At 38.1% G+C, this 20,671-nt stretch overlaps 1 protein-coding gene across 1 annotated transcript in view; it reads left to right on the plus strand.

Moving 5' to 3' along the window:
* LOC129379684 (inactive N-acetylated-alpha-linked acidic dipeptidase-like protein 2) overlaps window positions 1–20,671 on the plus strand; it is a 312,373-nt gene that overhangs the window by 284,092 nt on the left and 7,610 nt on the right. The window contains exons 15-16 of the mRNA XM_055060485.1: window positions 2,865–2,958; window positions 14,191–14,389. Coding sequence (XP_054916460.1) covers window positions 2,865–2,958; window positions 14,191–14,389 — 293 coding nt within the window. The remainder of the gene's footprint in view (window positions 1–2,864; window positions 2,959–14,190; window positions 14,390–20,671) is intronic.

Here is a 20,671-nt window from a genome sequence, read left to right on the forward strand (position 1 = left end):
TGCTTCTGACCTTGCAGGACAAAGCCTTTCTAAAGCGCTCATTCAGTACTCTGCAGTGACCCTGTTCCAATGCCACTCAGTTAAACCAGATCATCACCTATAAAGCTGCTCTTAAAAATGGATTAAACTAATTTCCTTCACTGCAAGTAACACATCAGTTCATTGTATGTCAGATGGGAAGTGCATTCCCGGTGGAATAAAAAGAGACAAAAACAACTGGCGTTAGAAAAGATGTTGGGGTTAGTTTGTTATATTTTCCACACCCCATCAACTGTCACATTTCTTCAGCTTGGACATTCTTCTGCTTTCTGTTTTGTCACAGCCCCCGTTCTGCTTTTCTTTTCCTGTCATTATCTCCTGTCTCTGCTTTGCTCTCCTCCCTTGACTCTGCCTTCGAAAGAGATGATCCAGAAATAAGGCTATAAATAAGAAATCAACGGCCTTTTCTGTCCCCCCACATTACAGGCTTTTGATGAATGCTTTCTGCAGTCGTATTACTCACTGGCTTCAAATCAATTCGATAATCCCCCCTGCCCCCACTCCACCAGATTGATTTCGGTGGCAGTGACAACAGCGCAGAGGGGTGCAGAGCAGATCTGTACACTGTAAGCTCTTTTCAAAATACTTGCAAACGAGAGTTATATAGGTGCAGCTGGTTACAGTTAGCAGAATAAATGAGCGCCCACAAATCACAGAGGCAGGAAAGCCAGTATAACTGATCTGTAGCGGAGATAGCAGTGGATTTTTAAATCTCTTTTTCCCCATTTATCAGGCTCTAGAAATGGAGACCAGGCAGTTAAAGTTCCATGAGGTTGTGTTTGAAATTATCCAATGAGTAATTCAAAGTTGTCAGTGGAAAGGCAAGGAAAAATAATGCATTTGCTATCAGAATACTGTGTAATCAAAACCTTCAAGTTTATACCACTTGAAATGAGCGCCATGGTTGCTCTGGAGGAGACACATGAAGAAAGCTGTTGTTTAATAAAAAGAGTCCCATTTTCAATTTGCTACAAGTAAATGTTTTCTTGCACTAGAACCTAATAATTCATTTTTTCTTATAACACAGCTGCCATTTTATTGATAAGAAAACCTAAGGTTACACAGATTCTTACATTTTCAATTGAACCTGAATCTGTCAAAATGACAAAAGACTAGGCATAACATGATCTAGATGCTTGTTTCCATCCTGATAAACACCAATCAGAATCCACTGGCAGATAACTGGGAGGTTGTAAAACAATTGAGCTGCAGGCGTAAAAATGGACATGATGTCTCTTGTTCTCGTTACCGTGGTAGACGTATATTTTGATGATATACCCATTCCAGTGTATATTGCTGGCTGAATATGTGTTATGTCTGTGACAGAGGAGAGGCAACAAATAGGGATAAAAGAAGCTCTGCAGCAATTTTACAGCTGGATTTTACAGCTTTGGTATAAACAGAACAATATGGCAGATCCTAGAGGAAGGAAACAGCCAGCTTGTAAACATAAAGAGATGTCCCCGGGCTCTCAAGTGTTAGAAAAGAGAGGCAGCGGATGGATGGATGGACGGATGACAGAACTTTGTATTTTTCTTTATTTTGGGAATTGTCGGGGTTAAGGGGAAATAAAACTGAAAGTTGCTCAATTTTACATGTTGCATTTTAAGTTGTTCGCAGCGACAGAGAAAGAATTAAGTGTCTGATTTTGGCAGAAGACTCACAAGGCTTTTTGCACAAATACAATAAGTAGCCATTAGACATAGTTGTTGGGAACATTGGACATTTTCAGGGATGTGAGAAAAGTATTTTTGGCCAGCTTTGAAATGCTTAGTTAAGCACCCATAAGCAGTCGGCATACAGAAACCAGAGTCAGTCAAAAATGGTCTGACTATTTCCTCTTGCCATTTGGCTCTGTTAGAGTTGTTGGGGTGATGGATCAAATCCCAGCAGTCAATGGGTCAGCAGAGCAGGGAAATATCGCATATCTGCTGGCTATAACAAGGACAGACGCATATTACGCAGTAATATTTGGATAAATCAGCTCAAATATGGGCTGTCAGTCAGGGTTGAATCGTTGTCTATGAGTTTTGTCTGACTGAGATCATATTTGTAATGTTTTTGTCTCAGATTTTCACTATCATTCATTAAAAGCGTAAACAGTCATTCATAGAAATAGTTTAGTGATTTAAGTTTATACACATGTGAACCAATGATGGAGATGTCAGTTTTTCAATTTACAAGAAGCTGGTTTGTCTGGAAGGGCAATACATGAAATGACGGTGTGATTAGTGGAGATGACATATTGCCCATCCAGCAGAACAGGAACTGAAGGTCAGCACTAAGCAGACAAATGTGACAGAGCCACGATAAAACAAGGAAGAAGTCTCCCTGGCTATTTGAAGTTACTTACAGATTCTAAGAGTGTGGAAAGAGGAGACTGATAACGTAAAGAGACCTCAAACGGGAAAATACCAGCAGCTGAGGAGATGTGAGAACCATGAGCATATTCAACCCGGAAAGGAACTGACTCTCCTGGGCTGGACTGGGAAGGATTAGAGGCGAGGCAGCATAAGGTGGATTCAAGTTTTCGATTTATATGTCTTTATTTGGACTGTGGATGGAAACCGGAAGTCAGACTGACCTTGGTGTTTAGGGCTTTGCAGAACAGAACAGTTCCCAGGCTTGTGGGGTGAACTGAGGACCACAGGATGTTCTGGGTTACGTACGAGATGGAAAACATGCTTGACCAAGAGTTGATCCTGGGTCTGCAGACCGTGATGAACTTGTAGATTTTAAATGACTGATTATAGTTGCTAATATGAAATGATGAATGAATAAAGTAAACTAACTTGACTTGCTTTATTCTGTGACTGTTTCTGCAGATGACAGCTGAAGCCATTCTGCGCCTGGTCAGTGACCCTGTGCTGCCTTTCTACCCTCTGGACATTGTGTTGGACATTCAGAACAAACTTAAAGGTAACATGTTGTAAAAAATAGTGGTGAGATGAAAGTAGATGTACAAAAAAAAAGTACATATATATATATATATATATATATATATATATATATATATAGTAATATATGAAAAATATTAGACTTTACATGTGTGCACTGTCGCTATAATAATATATTGAGTTGAAGAAGTAATTCTACCAGTTGCAAAGGGCTCTGGTACTTTGCAACCAATTCCAGAATAAACTTGGATTTGAATATGTTTCTCCACTTTTACAAATTTTCTCCTTTTTCTGGTAGCCATATTGCCCTCATTATAAGAACAGAAACAGATTTAGTTAATAATGGCTCAGTTCCAGTCAGTGCACAAGAATTAGAGCCTTGATGCACAAAGCTGGGATCCTGGAACGAGCACACCTGCTCAAACTGTCATGCTGTAATTTGATGTTAATAATTAGAGCTAAAAGATGTTCTGGAGAAAAAAATCACTTTTTAAAGTTTGCCTACAAAAGCTGCCGCTACAGCAAATAATAACCAAAGCTAAATATCAGGAAAATGAAGGCGGCTCGATGAAACTGGACTCTTTGAAAAATAATAAAGTCACGCTCCTCGTGATTTTAGTCGGAGAACTTTGGTGCACTGTTGGTGATTGTAGTAACATTCACTCTATACTGTTCCGTTAGGTTCTCCTGTGCAATCACATGGCAGCCACTCAATGCATTTAAACCTTTAGAAACGGTGAAGAGGAATTGCTGAAGGTTAAACTTAACATCACAGGAAGGTAGACTCTGGTTTAAGTTGACTTGAATCTGAGTTTTGCAGATTAATTGGAATTTGCAGCCACAACCTTCTCTGTTGTTTTCTTACAATGGTTGAAAATATCCAGCTGTCAGCTTCTTTTTGGACAGAAAAGCCATTTTTTTAGGACAGAGGAGAAAAGGAAGACTGATTTGAGATAATGTCAGGAACCTAATGTCACGGTTGTTTTGGTGTTTAGTTCCATTATTATTGTGCTCCTTGATTCCTTGTATTGATTACATCATCTTGTTTCTATTTTACATTTAAGTCTTTTCTCAGAGATTCTTTGTGTCTAGTTATAGATTACTCTTAGATTCATTTTCTTGGTTCCCATGTTCTCTGTCTCTCTCTCTCACTCCTGCTAACTGTTAGTCATTTTATCCCAGTCTATTGTTCCAGCATTCACCTCTCTCTTATCCCTTCTTGCTGATTCCTCTTATTTATCCCACTGTGGATCTGCTTTTTGTTCTACTCTGGCTCCCTGTAAGTTTTGTTCACTTTCACTATTAAAATTCTAACGTTGACTCGCCGTCTCTACCTCGCTGCATTTGGGCCCATCATCACTACTACATTATGACAGATAACAAACGTATTTTTCCCCTTTTAACACATCTATATAGGGCCATAAATTTCAATTTATTAACTACATAGATTTTAATGCAATTTATAGTTTTTTTTTTTGTTGTTGTTTTTCTTTCTGACGTTCAAAAATCCCAAAACCGGATCTTTGTATTTTGTTTCTGTACACACATAAATCTGACGCAGAAGCTTCATCCACAAACAACATCTGTGGATGACGAGGTCACTGTTTTGAGCTCATGTGTCTGTTTTTCATTTAGGAGTAAAATGGGTTTTTGAGAATGTTGCTTTTCTTTTTTAATCAATCAATCAACTCTTACCAGCAGCTGAGCAGATGTGAGAACCATGAGCATATTGGCTAAATTTTGACTAAAATGTGATTAATGGGAATCAATTAATTGCCGACCATGTAAATAACTCTGTTAAATAATTGATAAAGTTTTGTTGTTTTTTTGTCTATAAGACATAGACTATCTGAAATAATCAGAACAGGAAAGACTAAGGGCGTATTAGTAATGTGTGTGCTGCTTTGAAGATGAGTTGGTTTGTTGTTGCATGCACATTTGAACTTTAGATAGTGGCTCTCTGCGTGTTTGTTACATTTACTAATTTACATATGTCTGCATTTGCAACTTTCTCCGTTTTAAGTAAGCAGTGCTTTAGTCTGAAATGAACCCAGCCCACATTTCCATTGCCAAACATTCAGCAGTTAACATGCTGTACAAGCTCTCAGGCCCTGTGAGCAGAAATAGGCTTATTCAGTCACACTCTAAGAGCTCGCAAAGACTGTCCTTGAATATTAAAATGGCCCGTCAACAAGGCTGCAAAAAAAATAAAAAAATAGACTTTGATGCCTGTGGCCTGCATGCTGGCATCATGCAAATTCAGAGTAAACAAAATGAAATGTTACTTCCATTAAGAAGTATCCTGAAAGTACTGAAGTTTATTCTAAGCAGTGTCACAACTAGATGTAGTCAGTGGAATATGCACTGTGGAGAATTCATTCTTCACCGCCGGGACAAAATAAAATCTGTAAAGTGAGGATTATCGATCATCTACGGACCATGATCTGAGATTTAAAGCGCTGTAGGCGAGCGGACGATCCTCACGTAGCTCCAGCTTCAAGTCTCATTCATTTTGTCACTAAGGCAATCACTCTAAGCCTCAGGTTCACTGGCTCTGTCTAAGCATATAAGCATTGTCCCATTAAAGCCTAGATTGAGTGGTTATGCCTCCTCATCTGAGACTAATGGAAAGATTATAACCTGAGAGAGAAATGATTATGATACCTGCCTGTAGCCCCCATGTCTGTTCCTTCATCACTCTGTCCCTCTGCATCCCCACGTCTCTGCTCCCCAGTTTCTCTTCTCTTTCACTTCTTTGTTCAACAAAGTAACAACAACATATGTTATTTTTAATGTTTAGCTGCTCTTTCTTCAATACAGTGAATACATGGTGTGAACCTTTTTTCTAATGTAGTCTATGAACGAGCTTTGAAAGACGATGTATGTTGCCTTCTGTTCAGGAGGCAATAAACAGATTGACAATGAAACCTCACAAGATAAATGAGAATGAGACATGAATAAAGCTGCAGTTAGGTGTTGACCTTAAAGTGGACCTTGGAATATGTTTATTTTAATTGCACGCCCTTCATAATCTGATATTATGCCATTGTGGTTTATGGAACGGCGATATTTATGCTCACAATTGGTTTTATTATTTTCATCTGCCACAAATAACAGAGGCAGCAGTGACAGATTTTGAAATTTTTATTGAGGGTATTAAATGTAATTCTATGTCTCACTGTAAATGTGTCAAAATTAAAATTGGCCTTTAGCAAAGGCACATATATTCTAAATGCTTTTTAACCCGACTGTGACTTTACACTGAATTAAAATGCAGAGAATTCAGGATGGAGTGAAGTAACTCTAGAACATGGTGGCAATGTGTAGCTGCTAGCTGATGATGAAACTTCATAGATGAACTTGGTCTAAACAAATGTCATGACAAGGTACTTTAGAAGACACAAAATGTCCGGTTAAAATCTTATGTCGAAAAATATGATCAAATTAATATAAATATAATGGCATTCATCTTAGTTGTAAAATACAGTCAAATGCAGTTTGTGACAATTGGTTGAAAGTTGCAGTTCCACTTATTGCATCATTGAGTTTTAACTCACTAATCACTTTTACTGAGTAAACATGTGGCGACAGTGGATAGTAACTTTTCCATTTTATAGAGAAAAAGCAATGATTAAAAAGAAATACAACTAAATTCACACGCAGATAAATATTGAAAAGACATCTTGTGCTATCATCTGTATATTTATGGTAGCTTCTCCTGCTATTTAAAGTTTTTCAGTGGATCCAGCAGAATGTCATCATCAACAGAACCAGCACTGTGGTTCTTCCACACTCTGAATTTATGTGGATGTCATTGAACACTTTAATGAGGGCAGTCTCAGTACTGTAGTAACCATGGAAACCAGATTGAATGACATCAAAGCTAGTTAATGTTAGTTAAAGTTAGTTAACTGTTGAAACAGCTTTTTACCTCACCAATGAAGCGAAGATTGGAGATTTCAGAAAAGGACTTCCTTTGAGTGGTCCATTTAAAGGCACTGTATATCTCAGCTTTATAGACGTCTCAGTAAACATGGAGCCCAGTCTCTCACCGTCTCTGTTCAGCTTTTAGACGCTTCTTACCAGTTGAGCATTTCTCCAAGGAGATGTTCTTCTGACCTTCACCGAAAAGGGAGCAGGGAATCAGTGATGGCTGAGTTTTTTGATTAGAAGTTATATCTCCACTCATTCAGTGAGTTGAAGGATAAAGTGGAAGTGGAAGAGTACGCCAGAGTCAAACCTATGTATTTATCAACCTGTCCATGAAAAGCATTGAGAGTTGTGTTTTTATCTTCTTGAAAAGTATTAAAGTTTAGGAGGTGGGAATGTTTCAGGAAAGTGTTGTAAACTGAGTAGATTATTCATATATGACTGCATCTAATGACTCAGGTGTGACCGTTGAAGCTACTTATCATTTGAACTTGGTGTGATGACGAGCTTAATATGAGAGTTCCTTTGTCTCATAATTTGAACAATGACTACATGTTGCCTCTCAGTTCTCTTGTTAGCAGTCATTTTTCTCCAGATTGTCATTTCAACTCCCTTGATGATCAGAAGAGTGGTTCTGCTGACTAATATCATTAAAAGAAACTTGATGTGAAACAAGTCAAAAAGCATAACAGTTGTTTTATGTTATGTAATTGATATTGATATTATTTTTTTTCAGTTTACAGTTGAGATGTAATAAAGACTGTAATTCATAATCGGTATACTATTCCCAGAGTTCAGTCCTCTCTCATGAGCCGCTGTAGATAGGGCAGCACTTCTTTATTACCTGCAGGATTGACGGCTGAAATGTTCTGCCTCCTCTCACCCGCAAGCGGGTCAGAAAATGCTCTTCGTGTCGTCTCTCATTCTGCATCAGAATCGATCTGAAAATTCTTTTATTGGTTTAGAAACCAATAAACCAGTCTGGACCCTACCTATTTATTAGATTTACTTCTATCCCATGTACACTGAGAACCCACAGGCCTTCAATGTAAACCCAAAGTGAGACTAAGAACACATAAGTGAGATGACTCTTTTATTATTATTACCCACATTGATGAAACAGCCTTCCATCTCACCTCAGGGTAGCAGAAAGTATTGATATTATTTTTAAAAGTAATCTCCAGACTTCCAGTTGTACTTTGGCCAGTTTTTATTAGTGAAACTGTTTGGGCATCTCTCAAAGGCTCAAACAATTAATGAGATTAATTGAAATTAATTGATTATTGACATAATTGTCAACTAATTTAGTAATCAATTAATTGTTAACTGGAGTATGCAGACCAAAGAAAGAGCTATTTTGATTAAATAGGTCAGTGAGAGCTAAAATATATATATTAAAGAAATATATACATTTTGCATAGAGATAAAAAATAAAATCATTGTCTGAAGATATATACAGAACTCTTCAACTGGGATTGTTGCAACTTCAACTGATTCACATTCTTTAGAAAAATTTTCTATTTGGTACTTTTTGCCCTGCGGCGGACTGGCGACCTGTCCGGGCTGACCTGTCCTGGCTGACCTGTCCTGGCTGACCTGTCCGGGCTGACCTGTCCGGGCTGACCTGTCCTGGCTGACCTGTCCGGGCTGACCTGTCCGGGCTGACCTGTCCGGGCTGACCCCGCCTCTCACCCGGAATGTTAGCTGGAGATAGGCAGCAGCACCTCCCGACCCCACAAGGGTCAAGGGTAGTAGAAAATCTTTGGTTGGATGGATTGATGGTACTTTTCGCTGTATAATTAGTAATCAGTTAATCACAAAAAAAATATATCAGGCGTACAGTAATAGTGTTATTTTCCCAATATTTTTTTTTTCCTCTCACGTTTTTTTCAGCAAACTGACATTGTATTAATGTTGAAATACTTCTTTCATTTTCAAATGATAAGATTATGGCTTTTGTTATAATCCGATACACATCCTGAAACTTTCAAATAATTTGTATGCAGTCAAGCTCAAATGTCTATTTCTCACACAACATGAAAGCAGAAGGTGGGAAAGACAGAAATAGAAATCTGATATTGGAGGAACATCCTGGCTGATAGGCAGAGGTTAATGACCAGAACACAAATACGTGAAGGGTTTGGATGACACCTATTGGTACAGAGTAATATAGTTGAAGTTCACCGAGGCATTTCTCTCTACTTGCTTTGTTTTTGAGAAGGACAGAGAAACCAATGATCCACCACAAACCCAGGACCTGTCTGCTCATCCATCCTGGATATTAAGGTTGCAGACTGAAAATACCAGCATGTGCAGAGGGTCAAGAAATCACCGTGACCTCACATAGATGAGTGTAAATGGTGCACCTCTCCTGAATATAATGGGTGGATGTCTACTCACATGTAATTAGAGCTACAGGAAAAAGCTGCTAGTAGATTATAGCATGACATATAAAAAGACTAACTGTAAGTACAGTTAGAAAGAACATTATTCTTCATTCATTCTTACTTAATGAACCAAATAAAGGAGAATTTTTTTGGGACAAAATTATTTAAAACTAATGTACATGCAGGAAAGTCCCGAGGTTTGGTGGTATCTGTAGAGATTAGTGGAAAAATATTAATTATTTTTGATAAATAAAAGCATCTCCTGAGTGCATTTTGTTTTTCTCACTTTTCTTCTTCCTTCTGCTCTTATCTCAAGAGTCCAAGTCCCAACTGCATAGATGAATGCAAACTCTCCCATGTATGTCCCAGGGTGTCAAAAGATATGATGGATTACAACAATCAAACAATATTTCATGAGTCCCAGCTGGCTGTGAGGCAAGCCATTTAAATTTGTAGGAGAATAGCTCCCGCTGCCTATTTTTGGCCTCTCTGTCTTCACATTTTTCCCACCGATGAGTCACATTCTGTTCCAAACCTGCTGTGGCGCCGAGATATCAAGACATACCAAGAGCTGCTGATTAATATCTTGGGTGACAGTTCGCCTCCTTCCCAATAATGTTTATAATAAAACTGGAATTAATCCTGGGCTTCGCTTGCTTCTTCTCAGTCCTCATTGAAGGATGTCTTCAGGTTTCTGTTAATGTTTCATAACACAGAACAGATTCTGAGATAAACGTATCAAGACAGCTGAAACCTGGATTTTTACACTTTGGGTTGATAATCATAAATCTCCCACTATTATCCCCCCAAAAGTATGTATTTTGTGTCAAAAATAAATAATTCTTGCATGTCATCTCATTCATGACACAATAAACAAAAACAGATGCTATAAACACAAACGTCAGACTTCTGAAAAGTAGGAACTCATCTATGCAGTCGTATTCGGGCCTCTGGCTTGACTGACTGCATCAATGCGATGTTGCACTGAGCCAATCAGCCTGTGGCCCCAGGAGTTTTCATTAATTATCCTTTTCATAGTATTCTAATTTAAGTCGGATAAATGCGACAAGGCAGGTCTGACTGGAAACGTTTTGAAAACTATCAAATATGTATATGATTTAGCATTTCTGATCAGAAGATTGTCTGATTGTTAGAAATGAGAATCACATACTCTGACTGTAATAAATGATCACATGTTGCCACCTTGTCACCAAACTGGACAATATGAAGCAAACTTAGCTGTATAGCTTACCTGCAGCGCCATTCCTACGATGTATTAATGTGAAAGTTAAAATAACCTGGTAACAGACTGATGAGAAGAAATTAAAAAAAGGATTTAGAAATGGGAAGAAGAATGGGAAAGTTCAAAAGTATGACATCTACTAAATAAATTTGATTTCTTGTCTTGATGGTTTGTAGAATAAACCTCTTTTCTTCTTTTCTTCCTTTTTTTCTTTTTTTATAGTCAGTGAACTACTGAAAGCCATGTATTTAAATAGAAGTGACAAATTGTCACCTCCACTTTTCTTCAGGAGAGTGAGTCACTTGTCACTCCAGAAGTGGATTTTGAAACGCTGCTCTGGTGAAATAACTAGCAATTCTGACAAACTAAAAGTTTTGAAGTGGCAACAGATTTTCCATTATACAATTCAGACTGACTCTGTTTGTTAAAATAACCGTTTTGCTATAACTGAATCTTGTCTAAGTGTCCATTACCGACAAGGACTCAGGTTTCATTGCCTTTAGTCATTGAGTTAGTTAAAATAACATAAAATGCAAAAAAAAATAAGCTTAGAATAAGTGTATAAAGAAAATATAAAAAGTTATGCACAGTGACTTTAAAGAACCGTCTATGATCAGGTTAAATCAAGGCGAAAAAATTCTATGCTCTGAGTGCCCAACAGCAGTCAAAAATTGTCAGCTAACTTAATTAGAAGGTAGGTCAGGATACCATCAGTTGGAGCTGCTCCAATTATTCAACTTGCTAGAAAATCATTAACAGTCATCCATCTTATGTTAAGCAGATGTAGCATCTTATTGCATAGCATAAGATGAGGTGAAAATATTAGATATGGACATAGATGGAATAGAAAATATTGGGTCATTGGTTTCCCTCACAGTGTAAGATCTAATTGTGTGTGCTACATTGTAGCCTGGTACAAATCAGGTCTTTGTTCTTCGCCTTGTTTTGTTCAGGGGTTCTGGACTCTTGGCTGCTGAGAAACGATTACCTCCTGAAGGTTTGGATTCCATTGAAGTTAAAACGATTGGATCCGATTTTACCCAATCTCTAACATTTGGCCACATTGTATGAAATGCTCCAGTTTGACCATGAAGGAAGCTACACTATGAAGCTTACCGAAAACTGTCTGTGCTGAGCCAAACAAGACGGCAGTTAATGACAACTGCAGGCTAAAAACATTCCTCTTGCTCTCACTTTAAGTGCTAAATATTTGGAAGAATGTCCAACATGGACTGAATAGCTTTCATCCTGTTCCTCCGGTGCCATATCCAAACTATGACCACAGATACAATTCTCAAACATCGCAGAAACTCTACTGCATCAATTACAACTCCTCCTTCTGTTCACTGATTGGCCAGGATATGTCCAGAGGAATCTGGACATATCTAGGAAGAAGAGAATTCATTGAAAGACGAGAATTTATTGAAATAGGAAGACAATGGCCAGGCAGAGCAGATGTTTTGGAAAGTGTAGCAGTATTTAACTGAATACATTCCTATGCCACAGGGCAGAATTGCAGTGATTAGATCTTGGGGATCATCTGACAAACTGCTGGCAGCTTCTAGTCCCAAAAACAACCATTCTCTCTTTCAAATGTCTCTAAAATATTCCATTTCTGTCAAGGCCAGCTCCTGAATTCTTCGCCACCTGTAATATCTTCAGCTGCCGTCAGCAACGGGCCACTTGCCGAAAGGTTGGCTTTAAATAGTTGAGTTTAAACATTACACCATTCTTCTTAGTTCACCCTGGAGCAGACAACTGGCTGACTCAGTCAGTTTTTGCTGTTCTTTGATCCACTCGAACAGTTCCATTTTCCTCCATGTCTTTTTGTTCTGGTTTCCATTTTGAAGCATTTAGAACGTTTTTAGCTGAGCTGCATCATTTTCACACTTCTTTAAGCCCCTTTCTCCTCTCCAATTAACTTTTTATTCAAGGTAAGCTGTTCTTGGGAATAATGTCTGGTGTCACTTCACTCATAGGGAAGTAGACTATAACTAGAGTGTGCAACTATAACTAGAGTGTGCAACATTTACTGACTTCTTTAAATAAGGACCACCTGTCAGAATGAATAACCTCCCTTTGCTTTGATTCTGTGTCATACCTGTAAAGCTTTGTTACTGGAACGGCTGCAGTATTGTGAGCGCACATGGAAACGGGGTGTCTGCACCACATTAGGCGTTCTTTCTTTTCCCTACAAAGTGCCAAACACACAAAATCAGTAGTGGCTGCGCTCATCTGTATGAATGGATGAAGCCGTACTCTCTGTGAGCGCAGTGCAACTGTTTCACCTCCACCTCGACAGAGTAACTGCTGCAGAGTGAGCCCTTCACAGGGAGACGTAGCAGAGAGGAACGCTCTGTAGGAGTCGTGCTCCTGAATTTGTTCTCACATGGAGATGCAGAAGTGAACAGATGAAGGCCTCTCGACAGTTAAAAGGAGACGTTTCAAGCAACTTAACGTTGTGATGTTTTTATCCAAGCAGAAAACCTCTATTGTCTCGTTCATCTGTTCAAGCTCTGTGAACAGCTGAACAGCAGCACCGTGTGTAGGGAGGGATCTGTGTCAGATTACCTGCTAGAGCATCCCCATGGCGGCGGGTGTCAACCAGCAGGAGATAACAAAACAGAAATATGATTTTTTTCTTCCAAACAAAATGGGTTTTTAGTTTATTAATGGCTTGCTCTTTTAACCTATTAATTTTTTTTCCCCTTCTCCAGGGGAAAAATCTAAATAAGGGCGGATGGTGCCGTTTACAAATCCGTGCAACATCTTTCAGATTTATTTATATATATAGTATATATGTATATATGTATTTTTCTTTTTTCTAGCTATACTTATTCATTTTTGTTTTTAAGAACAAAACGCAGAACCAAACAAAAAGTCAAAAACAGTTTAAAGGAGAAACCACATAAAGTTTCCTGGCTTTCCTGGGTCAGACTTTAGAAATGGTTAACAATGCAGGAGCCCTGAGACCCCCAACAGTTAAGGGCCCCACAGATTTTTAGTTTCTGTTATTTGTGTGTTGTTTTTTTGTTTGTTTGTTTGTTGTTGTTTTAAGAAATGTGTGTTTCGCAAACATTGTACTTTATTTAAAACTCCAAATCCGTGACAACTGTATAAATATTCTAGGATTTTATGAAAATGAACAAAACTCAAGTATTTGAAAAATATGAAGTTATGGTACTTTTTGTGGACAACACAGAGCTACCAACCAGGTAGCATAGTAGACCTGCATCATATCAGACCTGCTGATGGAAAGGAGTACATATTTATGTACTTTGATTTGCATTGGTAAAATCTTTTTACCAATAGAAACTGGCTCCACCCCGGTGGCCCACCCTGTACATTTGACTATGAGATTTATACATTTTCAACATTTTATAGTCCAAGTCTATGAGTTAATAAATGCACAACACAAGATGGTGGTCATGTTCTGTTCAGTGTAGTCCTAAAAGCGTTTCCATCCAAGGATATCAGTGGACAAAGCATGACAAAAAGTCAAGTGGGTTGTTTTCCAAAATAAGCTTCCTCTATCTAGAACCAGGAGACACTTGTTGGGAATCCATTGCAGTAAAATACCCTACAAAAGGTTGTTGGAATATTATACATCAAATTCATATAAATAGATTTTTATATGTTAAAGCCACGGTGAGGTATCTTAAGGTTGTCTTATTTCCTTCTTGTTATTACTCAGATAAGAACGCGGTATCGCCTGCCCTGCTGTCCTCAGCCTCCGCTCTCAGGGACCACGCAGCGTTCTTCCAGTCCGAAGCCATGCGCCCAGCAAATGACCCCAAAGAGCGTGACCCCTCCCACGTACGCATGCTGAACGATGTGCTCCGTGATCTGGAAAAAAGCTTCATCATGCCACAGACACCAGCCGGAGTGTTCAGGTACACACTGGACAGAGGAAGCTCCTGTCAAACTCTGTTTACTGCTGAGCAGTTTTCTGCCAACCCTGAGACGCTGTCTGCGTTTACATTTTGGAAAATGGCTTAAATATTAAACACTCACGATATCAGTATATAAAAAAATTGAGATCCGCTATTTGCTTTCAGTAAAATTTATCTTGCTTCGTGGATCTTTATGTGCAGAATCGAACATGTTCTGCTTTAGTTAATAATTCACAATGGTTCATAAGATTCCTACAGGGTGAAAATAATTAGTTGTAAATTACTTTAAATTTGTTCTTGGCAAACTAGCAAGGAACTTTTTCTTTATGTATTTTTTTTTTTTAGTCTTCAGCTCATTAACTTTGGATTTCTGTTATTGAAGAGTCACTCAAACACAGCAGCGCATCAGTGGGAGTTTAAACATGTTTTGCTCGTTGTTTTTCTTCCTGTCAGCCTTTGAGAAAAACGGATGCACTGATGAACACTTTCAACTCCACAGAGAACAGAAAGAATATTAAGGGAGATGCCTATAAAATGAATTTGTTAAATCTATTAATTTTATGTCTGCTGGCTGTTTGAGATGCGCTGCCCTGTCTGTAGGTCGTCTGCGGGGGACATGATTAATATATTTATTATTTTGGGGGTCTGCTGGACTGTGGCGTTCCTGTTCAAAAGAAATAGTTTTTCAGTGCAATATAGTTTCTCAGCTGTCAATTCAGAAAAGTCAAATATTAAGCAAAATTTAAGTTACATTTCATCAGAATTACAAATTAATAATTCAAATCAGGATAGCACTAAATATTCTTGCATAAAAGTGTTTCAAGCAAGTTGATATTTAGCAAAATACAAATTTAGCTAAATAATAGTATTTAGCCAAATTCATTTGAGGATTTTGTTAAATATCAACCCTAAACATCAAATGATGTTAATTTATGGCAACACTGGAGTTCCCTATTGCATTGTGTCATTTAAATCTTTAATCAATTCACAATGTTCTGGGCTTCTACTTCTGAAAGTAGATAAATGGAAGGTCTGCTTTGAAATATCCTAATATTTTACTGTACTGACAAACTTTGACAACATTCCATAGTTTGCCAGTATTTTGTGTATTTATGCATAAAGCTTTTGATTCTCAAAGACCAGACCTGTTTTTTAATGGAAATGACACACACACACACGCACCCGCACCCCCACTCCCTCCACACACACACACACACACACACACACCACTCACACACACACAACAGTTTTCTGAAAGGGGTTTTTGATTACACTGCAATATAGGAGAATCGCAGAAATTGGCATGACTGCAAGTTAGTACAATATATTTCTAAGAACTACATGGAAAATATTATCGAACAGATTTTTAACTTTAGTTGATTATTTTTCCATCTGAAAAAGGATGCATCATTGCAACGCTTAACGATTCTTTTGCAATCTGCAGCGTCAGTTCCAGAATTAGAACTACCACTCTAAAGTTATTCCTTCATGCAGAAGTTGGTTTAAAGTTTTCAGGACTTGTGATCACATGGACCTCTCTGCTAAATGTAAACATTTGAAGTGAAACAGTTATTTCTCCATTTCAATGATCTGCTGTGATTACAGGCGAAGAGAGGCCTACTGCACATTGATACAGAGTCGTACAACTTGCTCCCATCTACTAGACATGATGGGCATCGTTTTAGTTTTAGTGTAACCTGCTTTGTAAATCTGCTGCAGATATGAAGGAAAAGCAGGAATGAACAATGGACATTATAGTGGTTTGTGAATGAATCTCAGAGATTCGGGGGCTTGTTGCACTTTTTGAATCACATACATAGTAAAAAAATAAATAAATAAATGATGATACACCTGCACTACAAGGACTATGGTGGACAGGTACTGTGCTTGGTGGGATGGTCAACAGATGGGGAATATTAATCCAGCATAAGGTGATTAAAATCGGAAAATAGTTAAGGTAAAGGTTCAACGCCACGGTTTCCTCATCAATAGTTTTCAGTTTCCAACAAATAAGAGGCAATATTTTCTGACTAGAATATTATTAGGGCAGACAGTTCTGAAAATTAAATTTTTTACAAAGTAAAATCAAGCAGATCTACATGATATGCTCTTTCATTTAATTCAGTTTAGCCCAATTGTTCACTTAAAGTCTGAATTAATGACAATTAAAAAGCCATTGCATGACACATATATCATTCCAAATTATGTTCCAGTGAAGGTCAAGCACTCTTGAGTTTAGAATGTATAAGGGAAATGCCAGATTTGTAAATTTGACAAAAGGTCATCAGCTGAAGTAATTAGGTGATTGGTCAGTGTGTTCCACTCAAGGCCAGATGGTTTATTGAGTGAATAAATTGGTTTTAAATAACAAAACTAATTTTGTCTGTGCTCCTACAGGGCACATTAAGTAAACAGAGATCTGAATGAATTCTTCCTTGACACATCCTCATCTCACTGTTCTCTTTTGAGAGTCATTTATTAAATGCCAAAATAAAGAGAGTGAAACGGTCACATGGTGTGTCATATATCCCCTGGAGTTATTTAAATTCATGACTTCATTTCAAAAGGTCTTCCAGTCGTCTGCCATCAAAGAGATAATTAAAGGGCCTTTATTAAATGTCAGCTGTTTAGCATGCAAAACTCTTTATTGTCAGAATATGGTGATAAAGCAATATTGTGGACTCTGATTGGTAGGATGTTACAGCAGCTGAATGGGGGGAGGCGAATGCAGCTTTTCACAACCTTCTTTCAGGGTACACCTGCTTGGGTTCAATCAGCTGTCTGCTGCCCAGCAACAGTTTGTCCAGCAACATTCAGAGCAACAGGATGTTAGTCTGCGAGAAACAACGAGAAAAAAGGGCTAACAAGTAGCCTCAGATGTACGTGAGCAGTGATCATTACGCTTGTGGTATTTAAGATGATGATTTATATGAGCTCATATAAATCACAGTTGAGACTGGTGCTCAACCAGCGAGCAACCGGTTCCACTTTACTTTCATCAGACCACAGAACACGTCTCAGGAATGTTCTGTGTGCATTGGAAAATTTTAATTGGACTTTTTATGTTTCTTTTTGGAGTAATTGTTTCCTCCTCACTGAGTTGCCTTCCAGCTCATGTCAGTACAGGACACATAACCCTGTGAATAACGACTCTGTCTCCCCAGCTTCAGCAAATTCTTCACAAGGTCTTTGGCTTTTTTTCTGGCATCTATCTACCTCACACATTCTGGACCAGAACCGGTCTCCTTCCTCAGGAGTGGGATGGTTGTGAATTTCCATCACGTCTACATTTGTGTATAATTGTTTGAAAAGATGAATGCAGCTCCTTCAAACATCTTCAGATGATGAACCAAACTGGTGCTGAAGGAAAAACAAAAAATTCTGACTGAAATTTAGCCAAAATTTTGTTTTCAGCTAAATATGCTAGTTGACATCATACAGAATCCATAGAGAGTTTAAAATGGTAAACTTTGTGTTTGAATTAATCTGGATGAGAAATTAAATTTAATTCATCAGAGCATTTGACCTTGAGGGTGGGGAAACTCACAGCTGATTAACATACTGTTTTGTTCACAATGTGTTCTTGATGACTGACGTCTAGCATGTGTAACATAGTCCACATTGATTGTTTTAAAACTGATAATTGTGTTTTCCACCATCATAATTTTAACATAATAATAGTACTTGCCTGATTTAGCAGTATTTTAATGCAGGGTGAACAGATGAGGCTCCAGGCTTCTAGCCTGGTCTGGAGCAGGCCAGCAGCACAAAATAAATCACCATTTATTGTGATTTAACAACAGCCATATTGTTGTCCTCACAACAATAGGGCTATGACGAGCAGCCATATTATTGGATCAAAGTTGCTATGAATGTATCTGGGGGGGTTTTTTAAGCATAGCCTCATCTTTCAACGGGTCTCTCTGTGTATTGTCAAAATAAAATCTAAATTGTGACATTGAATCCATCTCAGGCTGCAGCAGGATTCTTTCTACTTATGAAATTCAGGATATTAAAGATAAGAGCTAAACAAATACAGCTTTGCATAGTAACTCTTTGTTGGAACTCTAGTCCTGATTCTGAAACGTCTGCAGTCTCCCCTCTCGCCCGCATGTAATTAAGAGGAAACGTATGTGAGCCACACAGGATTCAACTGAAGAAACTCGAAATTACAGTCTAGCTTTGCTGCACCATCATGAGAAAGAAAACCTTCTCCCTCTCCCTGGCAATTTTATGTCTGTCTCAGTAAAATGATGGGGGGAGTAGTTGTGATTTAACCCCCCCTCTGATTGTTCTTCAACTAGTTCTACATCTGGAGCAGAACAGGAACAATAAAACACAAACTGGAGCTTCACAGAATCACATGGATTTTTAGAAGTTCTGATAAAATAAAGAAAACGAGTAATGTTTAATGCTGAGAAATATTAGATTGTTATTTTTTTACTGCATTTCTTGGCAGGAGCTCCTCAGGGCAGAGCAGCTGTTATTAATTCATTGGCTCTGCTCCAGATCAGCTGATTAATTTGCTGAGGTCAAACTACACAGTTAAAAAATAAACACTATAAATGAAATGAAATTACATTGAGAGTCCAGCTGACCTTGACTGTCGACGGGGACCTCCTTGTCTGATGTTGTAGTCGTGGGGGTCTTTGTGACCGTAAACCCCTGCTGTGTTTGATTTGAGCATTCACACTGGCTCTCCTCCTCCTGCGGCTCTTAAAGCGATCTGCTTTTCTGCTGGATGCTTTGACAATAAATGGTGTCTGCTTTTCATTGTTATTCACAGTTTATGGCAGTAATAGACATGTTAATTGCCCCCCTACTTCCATTTGCATCCACACTAAAATTAGCTGCTTCATCATGCTTGGAAGCCATTAAGGCTTAATCACATTCATTTATAAAGGACGGTACTATTCCTTCACAGAGTTGGAACAATCGGTGTTGGGATGCTGAACAATCATTAAACTGTTTACTTGGAAAACCTGAGCTGTGTTTGAACCAACACAATTTCATTGTGTATTTGTAATCTGTAAACTTCAGCGAAGGGCGTTTAGCTGTTGATTTGTGGAGCAAAGTCCACAATAATGTTTTTAAAAAGAGCATCAACATTCAGTTTTTTGGGGTTATGATGTTTCATCAAAATCCAGCCTCAGATTTACAGAAACAGATTGTTGCATGTAAAAAGAGAAAGCACACTCTAACTGTTTCCATATCAGCCACATGTATTTGATTAGCTGATCAAAAGCAGGTTTGAGCATTTTTTTGCTGCTCTGTAGATTATAGATGAGGAGAGTAATCAAGCCCACAATACTAGAGCAGGATTCACCCTGTCCAGTTCTCTACTGCTACTTGATCCAAAGTTCTGAAAAGAAGCTACTATTGACATAGAACTATGAGAAAATCTCATCCTTTTTTTTTTCTTTTTTTTTTTTGTAATCCCTGAAAATCGAAGGTTTTGCCTATCTGTACACTACCAAACCCTCTTCTTCACATTCCAAATGTCAAGTACTAGTAGTGGACACATGTTGAGAACGCTGAAACAACACTGCTGCTTTGTTATGTCATTTATAGTATTAAATAATCTTTTGAGATCTATTAATCTCTTAATCTTAATCTTTTGAGATTTACTTACAGTAAATCTCTTTTTATTTGTAGTTAGAATTCTCCTCAATAAGTTCAGTTAGTGTATGTTATACTGATTGTCAGGTTTTAATTCTGGTCTGCAATTTTTCCAAACTCAGATTTGGAAATCTGAGTTTGCTTCCTCAAAGTTCCTCAGCTCAGCCTTCTTCCTCTTAATTTAGCTCATGTTTTTTATCAGTTGCCTTCTCATCTGTCTCACGTAGTATTTAAGTTCTAGTCGTCCTTTGGTCTTGTGTGGGATTCTTGTGTGTTTACATCTTTAGTTGGGGTAAAATGATGTTTAAAAATTTAAGTCAAGCCTTAAATTTTAAATAAATCTTGGTCATGCCACTTCACCTTTCTCCTTTAGGCTCTTCCTTCTATCGGGCTTCACCAATTGTGCCATAATGTACAAAGTTCTGCAGACTTCTGGGTGTCACTTCATTGCCATTACAAACTGTGAAACTTATATTTAACCTGCAAAAGCATGCTGCTAATTCGGAATGCATAAAAGCAAAAGTGCAAATATTCATATTAATGAAACTGTCAATGACATTAGAAAAACATTTTCTGCACAGGCTTTCACTTTCACTTTCTGGTGTTACATTTATAAACCCACAAGTTTAGCTCTCGATGTTATGTAGGGCAAACCATTCATAA

This window comes from Poeciliopsis prolifica, unplaced genomic scaffold (assembly GCF_027474105.1).
Source record: "Poeciliopsis prolifica strain line A6 unplaced genomic scaffold, Auburn_PproV2 SCAFFOLD060, whole genome shotgun sequence".
NCBI lineage: Eukaryota > Metazoa > Chordata > Actinopteri > Cyprinodontiformes > Poeciliidae > Poeciliopsis > Poeciliopsis prolifica.